This window comes from Suillus clintonianus, assembly GCF_016758775.1.
Source record: "Suillus clintonianus strain FC179 chromosome Unknown DEU56scaffold_80, whole genome shotgun sequence".
Classification (NCBI taxonomy): Eukaryota; Fungi; Basidiomycota; class Agaricomycetes; order Boletales; family Suillaceae; genus Suillus; species Suillus clintonianus.
The window spans coordinates 67,698-84,279 of NW_024539304.1; the positions used below are offsets into that span (position 1 = coordinate 67,698).

At 44.3% G+C, this 16,582-nt stretch overlaps 2 protein-coding genes across 2 annotated transcripts; both read right to left on the minus strand.

The window, feature by feature from the left end:
- Nucleotides 1-6,121: 6,121 nt before the first annotated feature.
- DEU56DRAFT_903490 (uncharacterized protein) lies at nucleotides 6,122-7,062 on the minus strand (the record flags this gene model as incomplete). The annotated part of the gene is made up of 4 exons (XM_041356639.1): nucleotides 6,942-7,062; nucleotides 6,693-6,881; nucleotides 6,387-6,635; nucleotides 6,122-6,329 (listed from the first exon to the last, which is right to left on the minus strand). Coding segments are annotated over exons 1-4 (708 nt in total), but the record flags the coding sequence as incomplete, so codon positions are not given.
- Nucleotides 7,063-11,903: 4,841 nt separating this feature from the next.
- DEU56DRAFT_758971 (uncharacterized protein) lies at nucleotides 11,904-15,242 on the minus strand (the record flags this gene model as incomplete). Its single annotated transcript, XM_041350277.1, has 11 exons — nucleotides 11,904-12,340; nucleotides 12,370-12,756; nucleotides 12,807-12,881; nucleotides 12,936-13,125; nucleotides 13,185-13,200; nucleotides 13,235-13,383; nucleotides 13,436-13,771; nucleotides 13,963-14,019; nucleotides 14,072-14,557; nucleotides 14,700-14,948; nucleotides 14,994-15,242. The coding sequence occupies 11 exons, from the start codon at nucleotides 15,240-15,242 to the stop codon at nucleotides 11,904-11,906; spliced, it is 2,631 nt and encodes an 876-aa protein (XP_041204912.1).
- Between the last annotated feature and the right edge of the window lie 1,340 nt (nucleotides 15,243-16,582).

A 16,582-nucleotide genomic window follows, 5' to 3' on the forward strand; every position in this document is an offset into this window, starting at 1 on the left:
CCTGTTTCGTGTCTCTCTAAGCCGTAAAAGAGAGAGGTATTCGTTAAGTATACGTGGAGCTTAGCTCAATAAAATAGTAATAGCGAGCAACCTAGTTAATCGTATAACTAGCAGTTACTTTGTTGAAATGATACTTGCACCCTCACTATGTCTTGCCTTAATCTCACTCTCAAATAGTGGGATAGGTTTAGAGTGGAAGTTTAACTTAAATTCGTACTTCACCGGCACTTTGACTATGTCTTGCCTTAATCTCACTCTCAAATAGTGGGATAGGTTTAAAGTGGGAAGTTTCAATGTCTTCTAGGCACCAATGGCCTGCACTTATGTGTAAAGTGGGAAGCTATATTCACAGGGTGTAAAATGGGCTCCTTTTATACCTTTTTGGAGGCCAGATTACTAAGCATGATTCATCACATGGATTGGTAAGAATGTGCTTACAAACCCTACCATTTGGTGTGCTGAGTCAGCTTGTTTACTAAATACATTATAAATACAGTGCTATCTTACAAAGCATGATAAATCAAAGGTATGAGTCATCTCATGGATTGGTAAGATTGTGCTTACAAACCAAGCCTTTTGGTGAGCTGAGTCATCCTGTTTACTAAGAAGATTATAAATACAGTGAAATCTTACAAAGCATGATCAGTCAAAGGCATGAGTCATCTCATGGATTGGTAAGATTGTGCTTACAAACCAAGCCTTTTGGTGAGCTGAGTCATCCTGGTTACTAAGAAGATTATAAATACAGTTGCAAGTCTTACAAACCATGACGAATCAATGACAAAACATGATGAGTCAGGCTGAATCCTTACAAATCACCTTATTTCCCAGTCACATGACCTGATTACAAACATGATCAGTCAGCTAGTGAGAAAGTCTGATGAATAAGCCAAGAAAAATAGAAAGAAATGGAAGGTCACAGAACAAAATAGAAATACATAGAAATCCCCGTGTATGATACGAGAAATGAAACACGAGAAACGAGGCTTCAGAAAACAGACTGATGAATCAATGGAAAATGATAGAATCACTTGGTGATATGGTAGAGTACAGTTCATTATACCTTCCTTATCTTTTGTATAGCACACATGTCATGGTATGAACTGCATACCATGCATGACATCCACCCGGCACAAGAAATTACAACTGTCCCCAGTTGTGTGCGTAGTAGATTTTTTAACTGAAGAGGTCGAAAAAATTTCGATGAAATTTGAACATCATGGACATAAATTTTGATATGTGGTCTTTGCCGTTGACGGTGCAATGGTTTAATAATCCGAAGAGAGAGAAGAATGATCGGATTCTGATGACGATAAATTTTCCTCAGAGTGTTGAGCGTCGACAAGGGTATCAGCAATTTCGCGTAAGGCAGGATCACTTCGGCTGACATACGGAATCAATCTAAAGGCAGCTACACCACGTCTAGACAGAGTTCCATTCATTTCTCGTAAAATGTAAGATCCTCCTTTGGTTTGTCTCTCAACAACAAAGGGTCCTAAGTATCTTGGTTTGGTTTTGCGATTCAATTCTTTCTCAACTTGAGTGTTTCGGACAAGGACAAGATCACCAGGATGGAATGATTTCTTATGCATCCTGAGGTGATATTTTTGTTCAAACTGAAGCTTAGACTTAAATCTTGCCTTCTTTCAAGGTCTTTGCTGCACGTCTCAAGTCTTCAGTTCTTCTTTCGATTTGGCGTATTCGTAATGCGAGGAAATCAACGGAGTTCATATTCGCGTGAAATCCATCAACAAGAAATGTAGTCTCAGTAAGATCGAAAGGTAAGACAGGGATGTACTCCATGAAGGAGGTAAAATGGTGAGAATCCAGTTGCACGACTGGTCGTAATGTTTTCGGCAAAGAGTGCCTGAGGAACCTTCTCAGGCCAACGTGAGATGTGTTTTCCACAACTTTTTACTATTGCTTCTCTGATATTGAAGTGTCCACGTTCAACTACCCCATTGGCTTGTGAATTGTAGGGTGAGATTTGAATATGTGGAATGTCCACTTGTTCAAGTAACTGTTGGAATGCTCCCTTAACTTCAGGGCCATTATCTGTGACAATCTGTCCAATTGCACCATATCGGCAATACAAGTCTTCCCAGAAGAACTTGGCCATAGCTTTGGCGGACGCAGATCGTAGTGCTCTTCCTTCTACAAATCGTGAGAGATCATCACGAGCTAACACTAGATGCTTCATACCATTCCCGGTAGGCATCTTGAGTATGTCGATATATGTCTTTGTGAAAATTGTAGCAGGTGTAGAGACAGTGATAGGAATGTGCATTTTCTTAACGGTTCGAATTTGACAGTCATGACAAGACTGCACGTGATGCTTGACGTCGGTATACATGTGAGGCCAGAAAAATCTGTAACGTACGGTTTCAAAGGTTGATTGAATTCCTTTGTGGCCTAATTCTTCGTGTGCACCCATGAGTATAGAAATTCGTTTCTCAGGGTCGAAAATGACAAGTAAAGGTGGTCTGTCAGGTAGGCGTTTATACATTTTGCCATTCTGAACGAAAAACCTAGTGGTTCGCTTGACAAATTTCCTTCGTTTTGCAGTACTCTCGAAGCTTGGTGCTTCTAATGTAGTGAGGAATTTAAAAATGTCAGTCAAAGTCTGCTCGTGATCAGCAGCTGACAAGTATACAGATGGTAGTGTGCTTTCGCTATATGATTTGGTGGAAGAACTTGTGATAGATGACAATAAAACGATCTCATCTAACCAAGAATCGTCTTCGGGTGTGATTTCTTCGTCTGAACCAAGAGGGCGTCGAGATAGGCCGTCTGGTCCTTTAAAATTGGTAGCAGGTACGTGATGAAGTGTAAAATCGAATAGTAGGATTCCTTGAATCCATCTGTTAATTGTGGCATTGGGTTGAAGATCGGGCTCATTAAGCATGCCCTTAATATATTTTGCAGTCAACTTCAACATGAAGGTTTTGTACTCCAATAATGTGGAGTCGATAGTGACGTAATGCACGGAAAAGACCATAGAGCTCCAGCTTAGGTTGGGAATAACGTGACTCTGCTTCTCCCATAGGTAAAGAACCATAGCGTGCTGGACGTCTTTTTCCATCATCATCGATTTGTGACAAGATGATTCCCACAGCTATGAAGCTGGAATCAACAGAAAGGTAAACAGGGTTTGAAGAGGTGTAGTCAATACTTCTCATGGCAGGTGCTGAACATACACGCTCCTTCAAAGTTTCAAATGCTTCATTTTGTTTCTCCCCCCAAATGAAAGGGGTGTCTTTTTTCCAGAGCTGAGTAATAGACTTTGCTAGCTCGGAAAATCCTAGTATCCAAATACGAACAGTTCCACAAAGGCCCATAAATCCTCGAGCTTCCTTGACTGTGGAAGGGATTGGCCAGTTAAGAATTTTCGATATTTTCTCAGTATCAGGTAGTCTTCCTTCTGGTGTGCACCTTTGTCCAACGATAAGCACACTAGGAAGGCATAGTTGAATTTTTGTAGCGGAAAATGTTGCACCTACGTCTTTGATACGGTGCATCACTCGGTGAACGTCGTTTGCGTGTTCCCAAATAAATTGTCTAATCCCTGGATTTTCTTTTAAGACCGTGGGATTTCCTTCATTGTCTGGGTAGATGGTCTTTGGTCCTTTGACAGGAAGATCATCAATAAAAACATTGGCTACTTTAGGGATTTCGTCCTGCAGAACAAAGCTCGTACATTTCTGAAATTCTGCAGGCGCGTTCGTATATCCCATTGGTAATGATGTCCATCGGAGCAATCCTAATGGAGTTAGGAAGGCTGTTAAATCTCGGCTATCTGGGTGCATTTTACGTGCATCAAATCCCCAGAATAAATCAAACACAGGTGTAACACTGAGCTCCAGCAAATGATTCTACGAAATCATCCACTATTGGAATGAGACCAGCAGTCTCGAATAGAAATTTTGTTTAATGGTTGGAGGTCATGAACTAGTCGGAGTTTACCATTTTTCTTAAGTACACAGAACCATCGTGAGCGGTAAGCAGATTGGCTTGGTTCGTATACTCCTGCATTGATCTTGGACTTGAGTAGTTCAATAACTTTCTGACGTATCCCAGGCGGGATCGGAATATTCTTGTATTCCCAAGGCACGTGTGGAACGGTGGGAATAATATACGGAGTGAAGTATGATTCCTTGAGGGTCCCCCTGTCGGTTTCCTCGAAGGCGAGTGTTTCTTGGTTTAAGAGCATAACATGTTGAAAAAGCTTCTCCTCCTCAGGCCAAAGAAATCCTTGTGAGTTTAATTTTAGACTTTGAAGTCTTTCTTGGGTTAAGTGATCACTAGGAACGAAATTGGGAGGATATGGAGTCAAATGGATTAAATTTCGTAGAGGGTCGTGCGGAAAATGACGATCCACGCGAGCTTCCTGAGGAAAAGTTACCAGACACGGGCTTCACTTTCTTGTCAACTCGTTTATACATAGTAAGCACGGGGTTTTCCTCAGGTAGACAATCGGTTTCCGTTGTGATGATAAGATCAGACTCGCTGTCCGAGTCATCTTCGGTTTCTTGATAACAAGAATTTTGTGAATCCTTAAGTCTCTCGTAGCAATCTGCAATGGTCTCATCCTCCAATAAGTCTTGGGGATAGACTAGACATTCAGATGTTGAAACTGTCTCAAAAACATTAGAGACACTAAGACTAAGGTTTTTGTGTTGATTGGGCTTAGAAAAATCAGACAAGTTTTCGGACCGCAAAAGAATCGAATTACGGAACAAGTAACTCGTATCTAAAGCTATCACTTCTTGACTTTTTTCTCCTATACTTCGTAGCTTACAAAGCGAACATGGAAGCCTGCATTGTGGGTTTTGTATAAGAACAAACAAACACAAACTCATGAGGCAAAGCATGAAAAGGGAAAATAAGAAAATGATGGCAATATAAATACATAGCTTCGAAACAATGGAAACGAGGGTCCATGTTTTTGTTGATAAGTTGATTTTGACGAGAACGAGTAGAAGTCGATAAGGAAATTTACACGATGGAAGAAAAAACGAGCTTGAGGCCAGAAAAATCGATAAGGCAAAAAACGAGGCTTGAAAATCACTAGAGTTCGAAATGAGTAATGAAAATGGTATAGAATTGAAAAAGTTCACCTCTAGAACACTAGAGAAAAAACTTCTTCGGCTTCGGCTGCTCATCCTCGTCCTCTTCATCAATGTCCGAGAGAACATACCCTTCGAACATTTCGGACTGAAAAGGGGAGGTAGCCACAATGACAAGTCCAGTTCTCGCGATCCTGAGAACAAGGTCTCGATCGAACGCGAAACGAAGGATGTCACGAATAGTCCCAACATCAAGAAGTCGAGACTCAGTAAGGGCACTAATGGTGTCCTCATCAGGGAAGGGCATAAGTAGAGTGTCGAGAATTTTCGAGGCCAATTCTGGTTCTCCGTGGGCCTCGGCAATAGCTGCGTATGAGTTAAAACGTTTAGCCTCGCTCACCGAAAAGAACGGGTTAACGTCGTCGTAGCGCCCGGCATAGGTAGAATTTGTTAACCCCCCCTGAACGTGAAGGGAGTTGTCACATTTAATGGTGCCGGCGCGGGTAGATGCTTCTGCGAGCATACGAGTCGAAAGGATGGTTTCAACGAGATGGATAAGGTGTCGAGTGTGGGCACGATGATCAGTGATTTCGTGGACGCGTTCTTGCCACGTTCGGCCCGAACGAGGTCCACCGGTGGGGAGTTTCTGTCCCCCAGAGATAACAGGGTGTCCAGGGTAAGTGCCGTCGTGGAATAGATGCACGTTCCAGTCGTTCGCGATGAGTTCGTCCTGGCAAAAACAGTAGGACTCGATGGCGTGAACGACATTGGGGATGTAGACGGAATGATAATCATTATATCTAGAGGCTTCTGTTAGTAGATAGCCTTCGGCTTCGGACTGCGTTAGTCCGTCAAACGAAATAGAAGTCTTCCCGTCTGCGCGAGAAAGACCAGAGTAAGGAATGGTGCCGCTAGTGGGCATATGCGCAGGCTCAAAGTCGTTAATCATGTGCACGTCCTCGCTAGACTCAACGGCTCTCGAGCCTCTTAATTCAGGCTCGGTCGGTGTAGAGCTGTGAAGCCTTGTATCGGAAAAACGAGACAGCAAATGATCAATTGGTTTAATTAAGCTAGCTTTCGAATTCGGGGGTGTACGAGGAAAAACACTCGAGGGATAGGCTGCACTCGAGTTGAAGTATGTTGGAGGCTCCTCATTGGGCATTGGATGGACAAAGAAGACGTCGAACTTGTCCTTTGAGCCCTCAACATTATTCTGAGCCTCTTTAGCGGCAATGTCAGGCCGGTCTTCGTTTATACGGCCCGCTGGATTGATATTAGTGGTGAGCGCATCATTTGGATTCAATGAATACACGTTCTCACCCTTAAAAACGTTGTCGATGGATTCGTTTTCGTGCCGAGAGACATCTTGATTGATGTCTTCGAGGTTGGGGTCCAGAACGGGTGTACGCGAGACATCGGCCTCGTCGTTGAGTGCCGTGTCTGCGAGCAGCGTAAGTCCTGGTTCGTTAGTGCGGGAGACGACATTGTTGTTTGATGATGAGTTCTCCCTACCAAAGTTCATGGTAGTGGGAGACATGGTCTCGATGGGCGGAATGAGGTTTTGAGACACTGACAAGTCAAAAATGTTGTCAGTATGAGTAGGCATGAATGAGTTAGGATAGCTACCCAAAGTCCTGAACGTATTCTCAATGCCGTTGGACATGCGTTGGGTGTGCGTGAGGTTGGTTGACAAGGTGGGTGAAGTCCCAGCGCGAGCCTCTGAGATGATAGGCGTGGAGGGATGAGTCAAGGTCCCAGCGCGAGCCTCTGAAAGGATAGGCGTGGTGGGATGAGTCAAGGTCCCACCCAGGGCGTCTATATTGGAATGCATGAAGTCTGAGTAAAGGGTGGCAGAGAAAGAGGCGGAAAACTCACCAGTCCTCCCTCCTTCAATGCTACTATCTTCCAGCTCATCCTCCTCCCTAGTTGAGTCGCCCATAGATAGAGTGCCGTTAGGGAAAGGTCCCTTGGAGACGGCTCAGACAGACAGGCGTCTAGCCCAGAGTCCTCAGAGTTGGCGCCAGGGTTGGGGTTGCCAACAGGGATGTAGCCAGTTGCCGGCGCTACAATAGGGTTGTCAGGACTGACAGACCCACCCCGCCATACAGGTGAGTAGGATGGAGAGGGAGGAACGGACTCGGTAGAATCGATAAGGGACGATAAGGGGGATGACTGGAACGAAAGCGTTAAGGCATCGTTTAGAATAGTCGTAGTGAACCGGAAATTTCCGGGGTTCTGGAATAGGAAGTCGGCCAATTCGGCACGACTTTGGGTGAACGTGTTGTCCGGCATATTCCGGGCGTGAGACGAAATGTCTGATGTAATGATGGATGGTTGATGCCTCGCGCTGATCTTCCCAGGCACGAGGCTGATTGGCATTGGGCGCAAAGTCATATCTGGCCCGTTTTTTATAGACGTTTGAATTTCATTTAATCTTAATTGATCTGAGTAAGTCAGAGGGTTACTTAGAAATCTCTGACGCATCAAATGCTCGGCTTGGAGCACATTTTCAATTTCCTGAGTAATATGATTGGAATTTCCCGGGGATGGATTACTAATTTTAATTTTGTCCAAATCTGGTGATTCTTCGATGATCTCATAGAACATGCTAGATTCTCACAAGTTTCCGATCCATGTAGCCGGTTCAAAATCCCAATTTGGGTCATTTCCATCAGGTGTACACAGTAACTCGTACCTGACCTCCAAATTTAGCGGATCTTTAAATAGCAACCATGTGCCATCTTTCCTCTCATCAATAGACACATAATTACCACGCTGCCATGGTCGGCCCAATAATAAACTGAACGGCACGTGATCTCCGACAAATAAATTCGCCTGTGTACTAACACCTCCACAGTTTAGTGGCACGTTTTGTACAAGTCCGCGTAGTTTGCCTTCGCCGCCGTTTGCGTCATTCATAGATATAGACTTCGCGATGTCGATAGGTCTGTTGATAATGGTTTTCCAAATATGTTTATTCACAATATTTAATTGTGAACCGGTGTCAATAATCGCGTTGATGGCCTGGCCATCACATTGCATGGCTATTTTGATTAATAAACCACGCGTATTTGTCCACACGGAGTGTGCTTCAATTTTCGAATTGTTTCCTAATGGCTTTGGCTTAATCGCGTTAGCCAGAATACCACTAAGTTCTCGGGAAGTTCCGAGGAGTTCTCCTACCTCCAATCGGATTGGTGTCTTAAGAACCGTCTCAAGAATTCGCTCTGGCTTTACTTTAGCCGATATATCTGAGACACGTTGACGTGTTGTACCTCGCCGATCAGGGTTCAAGTTCGGTTTGTAAGTGTTTTCCTTCACTTTGTCATTCTTTTTCATTTCTTCGACGTCATCCATGATGATGTCATCACTATCCCAGTCCTTGTCAATACTTTTGACTCGTTCCTTTACGGATAGGCTGGGCTTGTTGATACTTTGGGACTGGAGTGGGTTCAGCGCTCTTAGCTTTAGGTTGGATGGGGATCCTAGTTGGCGTCTTCTTAGGTACGCTTTCCTTTCCCTTGTTTTCATCCTTCCTTAGCGTCTGTCCTTGCTTGGGTGGAAACACCTTCTCAGTAGCGCTCTTTCCTTCCTTGAGTAGAGTTTCGCGTAGTCCTTTCAACTGGATAGACACGGTACTCATCACTCAGAGTCTTCGCTAGTCTCTTGGAGGTAAGTGTTCCTTCCAACTTTCACTCTCGTCAGTCTCCGTCTGTGACTCGGTGTCATATTCTTCGAATATACGCGGTAGATTTCTTACGTTTCACGCTTAACGCTGACGGTGCGTTTTGTTGACTTTGATCATCAATTTTGATGAAGTTAGACGTAGGCGTTTTATTCTCTCTGTTGAACGCCTCGACAATAGGACTCCTCTGGCATTCTCCTAATTATTCTCCCATCAGGCCTAGCTACTTTGCCTCTCTCAGTTCTGGTGAGCTTACCGTCTGTCACAAGCTTTGTCAGCTGTGGACAGTTGGTCATGCTGTGCCCTGTCTCGCCGCATCCATAGCATTTTCGCTCTTGGAATGGTGTGTCAGGGGTAGAATAAAACCTAGAACCTGGATTGCCTCGGTACTGATAGTCCCCTCGGGTCGAACTAGTTCTGCCATCTGTAGTCGCATTGTTCCTAGCAGTTGTCCGGTTTTGCGAATAGACAAAGTTGTCTCGCTTTTTAGCTGGAGCAGCTACTAAGTCTTTAATCGTAGGGTCCATCCTAGTTGCTCTATAGTATAGCAACGCATAGTCTGGGTCCTCAAGTGAGATTGAACTCATTTGCTTGATAAGTCCCTCTATCTCAGTCCAAAGGTTCCAAGGAGTTATTTCCCTTAGGATTAATACCTTTCTGATCTTGATAGGAACTTTTATCATTTTTAATTCCTTTAGACTTTACTTTCTTAGTCTCTTTCTTCTTTGTATGCTTTCCTTGGGTTTTGGAATTCTTACGAAAAAACTCCTGTTCGGATTCGCTTGATTCCGTGTCTGAGTCTTCGTCCGAAGATTCCTCACTCGATTTTTCAGTCGTCTGTGTCCTGAATCGATATCAGACACTAGTAAATCTGCATCGAACCTGTCTCGATGTAAAAGCTTCTCTGCAGTGATCGCAACTTTGTCAACTGGGAAGGCTAGCGTTAAATCTCTGTCTGGCTCGCTTGCCATAAGTCTGGACTCGATTTTAGTCCGGAGTTTTTTATTGATTCCCTCCCAGAAGTAACTGGCATATTCTTCGCTTGTTATTTTGCTAGCTTGCTGAAGCCAGCCTCCAATGCGGATAAATCCCCTTACGTACTTCTTCCAAGCCGTAAGACTAGAGATTCGCTTATCGCGCATTGTTTTCACATAAGAAATCAGATCCTTTCTCCTATATCGTTTAGTGTCCAGGTCTGCATCATAATACTTCAAAATGTCCGCTTTGAGCTTGCTCCAATCCGGAGTCCTGAAGCTCAATAATCCTTCGACGAATTCTGTGACATGGCGTGACATATACTGTGTGACAGATTCACACTTATCAGAGTCAGAGACTACATTATGATAGTCACATAACTTTTCGAAATGTTTCAGAAATCCTTTAACTTCTGAATAGCTCCCTTTGAATTTTGCCGGTGCCGCTTTGGTACCCGGGTTAGGCATTGTCAACACGGAGAGCGTTGTCATGTTGAAATCCTATACAATATGAACGATAGTAAACGATTTGGTGCTTCGAAGAAAATCCGATGTTTTATCAATTTTGCTCGAAGTCTTGACAATACGGTAGTTTCTTTTGTAAAGCCAAACAAATAAAGCCACCCTCGCGGTGGGCTCCAGTGATGTCTTGTTACTTGAGGGTCTTATATAGAAGCGTGTAAAAATGCAGTGACAATCACAACTACACTTTCATAAGACTAAAAGTTGCCAGCTCCTCAAGTCCACGGTCAACGGATTTTTGTTACTTCTCGGTTGATAACGTGTCGTTCGTGGGTGGTCAAAGAGTAAACAAGTTACCTCTATTTGTTTGAAGAAACTATATAGAAATGCAACTGTGGATTTGTCGTGGATAGAAATATGATAGGTATGTTTCACCCTAGTAGGTCGTGTTTCAACCTATGAAAGTCTGTTTCAACTTTGTCGTGTTCTCCTGTTTCGTGTCTCTCTAACCGTAAAAGAGAGAGGTATTCGTTAAGTATACGTGGAGCTTAGCTCAATAAAATAGTAATAGCGAGCAACCTAGTTAATCGTATAACTAGCAGTTACTTTGTTGAAATGATACTTGCACCCTCACTATGTCTTGCCTTAATCTCACTCTCAAATAGTGGGATAGGTTTAGAGTGGAAGTTTAACTTAAATTCGTACTTCACCGGCACTTTGACTATGTCTTGCCTTAATCTCACTCTCAAATAGTGGGATAGGTTTAAAGTGGGAAGTTTCAATGTCTTCAAGGCACCAATGGCCTGCACTTATGTGTAAAGTGGGAAGCTATATTCACAGGGTGTAAAATGGGCTCCTTTTATACCTTTTTGGAGGCCAGATTACTAAGCATGATTCATCACATGGATTGGTAAGAATGTGCTTACAAACCCTACCATTTGGTGTGCTGAGTCAGCTTGTTTACTAAATACATTATAAATACAGTGCTATCTTACAAAGCATGATAAATCAAAGGTATGAGTCATCTCATGGATTGGTAAGATTGTGCTTACAAACCAAGCCTTTTGGTGAGCTGAGTCATCCTGTTTACTAAGAAGATTATAAATACAGTGAAATCTTACAAAGCATGATCAGTCAAAGGCATGAGTCATCTCATGGATTGGTAAGATTGTGCTTACAAACCAAGCCTTTTGGTGAGCTGAGTCATCCTGGTTACTAAGAAGATTATAAATACAGTTGCAAGTCTTACAAACCATGACGAATCAATGACAAAACATGATGAGTCAGGCTGAATCCTTACAAATCACCTTATTTCCCAGTCACATGACCTGATTACAAACATGATCAGTCAGCTAGTGAGAAAGTCTGATGAATAAGCCAAGAAAAATAGAAAGAAATGGAAGGTCACAGAACAAAATAGAAATACATAGAAATCCCCGTGTATGATACGAGAAATGAAACACGAGAAACGAGGCTTCAGAAAACAGACTGATGAATCAATGGAAAATGATAGAATCACTTGGTGATATGGTAGAGTACAGTTCATTATACCTTCCTTATCTTTTGTATAGCACACATGTCATGGTATGAACTGCATACCATGCATGACAGCGTGAACAGTAAATCATCTACAAAATGCAGGTATCAAAGTATAGACTTGAACAGGTAGAAAAAGACGGTGCCCTGAAAGGCTTTGAAGAAGAAAGATACTGTGAGTTAAAATGTCGAGCCGAACATATTGATATTAGTGAAGTCAAACACAGGATTGTCAACATCAGTTGATGATGACGGCGCAGGGCCATAGATTCGATCTAATGTTTCCAACGCAGCATCACAATCAAAGGCGCCAAGTTGAGTAAGGCCATTAGGATGATTGTCGCCATCGAGGGGACTGCCAGGCACATAAGGAGGAAAGGTAAAATGAGTGTTGGCGTCAAGGGAACTCCCAGCTGCGTGGGGAGTGGAGGAGTTGGGAGCGGCGTCAGATGGCTTGAAGGTGAAGTTGGGAGTGGTGATGGATGGCTCGAAGGTGAAGTTGGGAGTGGTGACGGATGGCTCGAAGGTGAGGTTGGGAGTAGTGTTAGCATTAGACGGCTGATGAGGAGAGGGTTGGGGAGTTGTCTCCCCACCATTGTCCCTCGCCGTTGTCCTCGCTGTTGTCCTCGTTGTTGTCCTCAATCACTGTCCTCGATAGTCTCAGCACTTTTGTATTTCTTGCGCTGAGCTGTGTTGTCGTTACTATTGGTAGCTGCCAGCCTCTTGCGCTTCGTCCCTTTGTCGGATCGAGTCCGTCGGTGAATGTCTTCGATCTCGCCACTCTTGAGCTTCTCATTGTGCTCCTGACAGATCTTCGCGAATTCTTCATCCGTTAAAGTCTTCCAGAATGTAATACGTGTATCCCACAAATGAAAAAGTCTTTCAAGCTCTGGGAGAGCGCTAGAGACTTTGCTAAGGTTCACAAATGGGATGTTGTCGGGCCATCCCACTATTGTAACTTGATAACGTCGCACGATGTTGCGGAAATAGTGAGTCCACTGCATGTTGGCATGAGGTTCCCCAGTAATCTTCCCTATAGTTTAGTGTTAAGCAAATACTTCACGGAGAAGGGGAAAAACTTACGAAGACCACTGTTGATTATCTCGCGGATGGCTGAACGTACATCAGAGACGCGATCTTTGTGATTTTTTGCGGCCCCTGGTTGAAGATTAAATTAGCGTGACAAAACAAAATAAAAAAAGCTGCTCATACCTTTCATTCCTTGGATGGCGAAGCCCTCCATTTTACTGACCAAGTCTTGATTGTCAATACTCATCACAGAGTGCATGAAGTGCTCAACACCTTCGGTCGTGAAGGTTACACCACGGAGGGGAAGATCGGTTGACCCACGGGTCGTGTATAGGATAGTTTCTGCACCCGTTCGACAACGCAGGCTATTGAGCTAGTATTAATTAATAGTATTAGTCAAACTGTGAAATAAAAATCAAGGGGGAAACGTACCTCATTTCTCCACAGCCTTTAAGGTCTGTGTGATATCGATAATCTTGGACTTGGTGGAGATCCGTGTGCCGGTCGTCTTCGTCTTCGTCCAGTCGGTATACTCCTTCAGCAGGACTTCTTGTTCTTCCTTCGAGAGTGCAAGATACTCATCCTTATGCTCGCGAACTAGTTGTTTGAGCGTGGTCTCGACCCTGGTTCCCTGTAAGACATAGTATTAGTGCGTTCAAAGTGTGAGGAAAAACCAGACTTACGATTCTCACTGTCTTGACCTTTTTTCCAGCAGAACGCGTTCCACATATTCGGTTGGTGCGCCTCGAGCGTAGTATTCCATGACCAATATATAAATCATTTTGTACCCGGCGAATGCTCTTGTGGTGGGCTGATGCAATGGTCTTCGTTGCGTCGTCGAGCTGGTTCCAAGCCTCGTCAAGAGCAACCTTAAACTGACGAGATTTGGCACGTCGTCCAGCAGTAAGCGTGGCGCGTGCCTCTTTGCTCATGGTGACTTTTGGACGGATGCGAGGGTGTTGTGTTCGAACACGCCTCGAGTCATTCTTGCTAGTATAGAAAGATTGGGACACCATTGTCTGCAGGAGGGGAAGCGAAAACCAAGTCAGCCCAAGTAGCACGCGAGTCTGAATATTTACCAAACACGGAGACCATTAATTGTCTCTCTGATCCACGATATAGATCCCACAGTAAATTGACACAGTGTTGCAAACTAAGAAGTCCAACGTTATCTACAATAGTATCAACAATCCAAAGAGGTAAAGCGCACATAAAAAGACCAAATAGCAAGCCACTTTAGAATGACGGAGAGCACAGACGATTTACGCTAGTGATCGATTAGCATGCAAATATGCGCCACCTATAAATATACCACTAACCTCGACAATCTCATGGTTGAGTGGCATTCCTCGAAGGTCTGCGAGAAGCGCCCTTGATAAACCGAAGCTTGCCTCATAGGTCAAATCCCATTTCTGGGACCTAAAGACTGACTCCCACCGACTGCTACGCACTGTTGAAACCAACAGACGTAGCTTAGGTAATGTGTCGTCTCCCAGTTTGAACTGGTCGAGGGCAGTGTCAGTATTGGGTCCGATACTAATCAATGGGGGTTCAAATTTGTGAACATCACGATAGAGTTCTGTCAATGGCTGTCCCCGAAAAATCGGGCCAGGGTCGCTATTGGCATTGAAGACATCCGCTGGCCGGCGTTGACGAATTTGCGAACGTGGAGTTAATGGGTTCACTTTGGTGGCAACTTTCGCTGCCCATTCGGCTCCCTCACGAATCGCTGCCGAATTCGGCTGCTTTGAGCCTGCAACAGCAGGGGATGAATTTTGCAAGTTCTTCAAGAAGGATTTGGGTGCCTGCGCGGAGCAGAGAATACGAGCCCCAGTAGGAACGACAGGTCCAGGGAGGTATTGTGGACCCTCAGTGTTAACGTGAGCAGCGGGAACTTCGAGGGTATGTTAGTGGTGTTGAAAATGGGAAAAAATCAATTGAACTTACAATACTTCGGTGGCTGGATCTTTCGATGGCACAACGCTTAGTGAAATGCTGGAGATGGGGGACTGCGAATTCTTGAGCAAACGCTTGAACTAATACAGCGACGTCTCCTCCAATCTGCTGAGGCGCTTCATGCAGCTCTCGGGGTGTAATGTAGAGGTCCAAAGCAATTTTCTCCGGTGAGATTGCGTCAGATCCTGCGCATCGAATAAGTAGAGAGATACCGCCGTCAAGACGGTCCTGCATGGTGATCTAAAGAATATGAGATTGAGCCATGAAAAAAACAAGTTCACTCACCGCATCGAACACGTCTTGCAGTGCTGCCTCGCATAGTTCTTTCTGAGAGAGAGTTCTCTCTGACTCGTGCTGTTGGATGGGTTGGAATGCTATGTATGAGGGATGAAGGCCAGCAAATGTCTTGGTTTGATAATGAGTGCCGTCTATCTGGACGTCATGCCTAAGTAATGCTCTGGCGGCAGCCTGACGCTCATTGTTACTGAAACCTTGAGCAAAAGTGGAGCAATGTAGCGCAGCGAGACCAGACATTGTGAACCGGTGTGGACTCTGTGTTCCAGTATCGGACTGCATGGTTGTTGGAGACATGAGCGTAGTTGTACTAGTAGCGGATGTAATGAATTTGGAACATAAATGGGCTAGTACTAAAGGATTAGATAACGCGCAGTGAACAACTTTAACACTGCACAAAGTCAATTTATGTGGACTCTACCTTGGTTGGCAAACAGAAATGTGAACACGTTGGCAGAATAGTCCGTCTCCAAAAACAAGGCTAAATGAGCTTGTACCATTGAGGCGATGGGTTGTTTGAGGGTACATGAAATGACAATGTGTTCTATGTACGGTGCAACACACACTGCCAATTTAGGACTTGGTACGAACATTGCTTAGTAGTAGATTCAATTACAGGAGTATACTTGATTGCAGCAAATCATACCAGCAGTTCACTGTGGCCACTACAGCATGTACTTATTAGTTCATGACACTTGTACTGTGCGCCGATGAGAGTCATTACAGTCGGCTATGCAACGGGGATGGATGTCAAGAGTCGTTGAAGTATGCAGTGGTGGGTATTGGTTTCAATGACTCTTCACAATACGAGTGTCATGCACTCGTATTGTGAAGAGTCATTGAAGTATGGAGTGGCAGGTATCAGTTCATGAAACTCGTACTACTGTGTATTGGTACATTTCATTTAACCTATTGGTTCATGACACTCGTACTGTGAGAGTCGTTGAAGCATGCAGCGGCAGGTTCATGACACTCGTACTGTGCGGCAATGAGAGTCGTTGAAGTATGCTGCGGCAGGTATGGTTCATGACACTCATACTGTGAGAGTCGTTGAAGCATGCAGTGGCGGGCATGGTTCATGACACTCGTACTGTGCGGCAATGAGATGAAGTATGCAGTGGCGGGCATGGACACTCGCTGTGTGGTGATGAGAGTCGTTGAAATATGCAGTGGTGGGGTACTGGTTCATGACACTCATACTGTGCGGGGATGAGAGTTGTTGAAGTAGGCTGTGAGGCAGAACTGTCAATAGTCATTGAGATGTATTCAACTACATGTATAATAAGTACATGTCGAAAAGACAACATGCGCGCGTTAGTCAACGATAGAATGTAAAAAGTCAGCCATATCCTCTGTGATTATGCCGTGCTCCTCGCGATCAATAGCTTCAATGTCAGTGTAGTCAGAACTAATAATTGCGCTAATGTCATCTGCAGCGAGATGAAAATAAATAAGCATGAAAATTTGGGGGGCGGGGGGGAATAAGCTTGCCTGACTCCATGTGGGCATTGAGGGTCGTTGACAGATTCTGGGCGGGGGGGATATCAGGTGTTGTCGAATTAAGTTGGACACGGACGCCA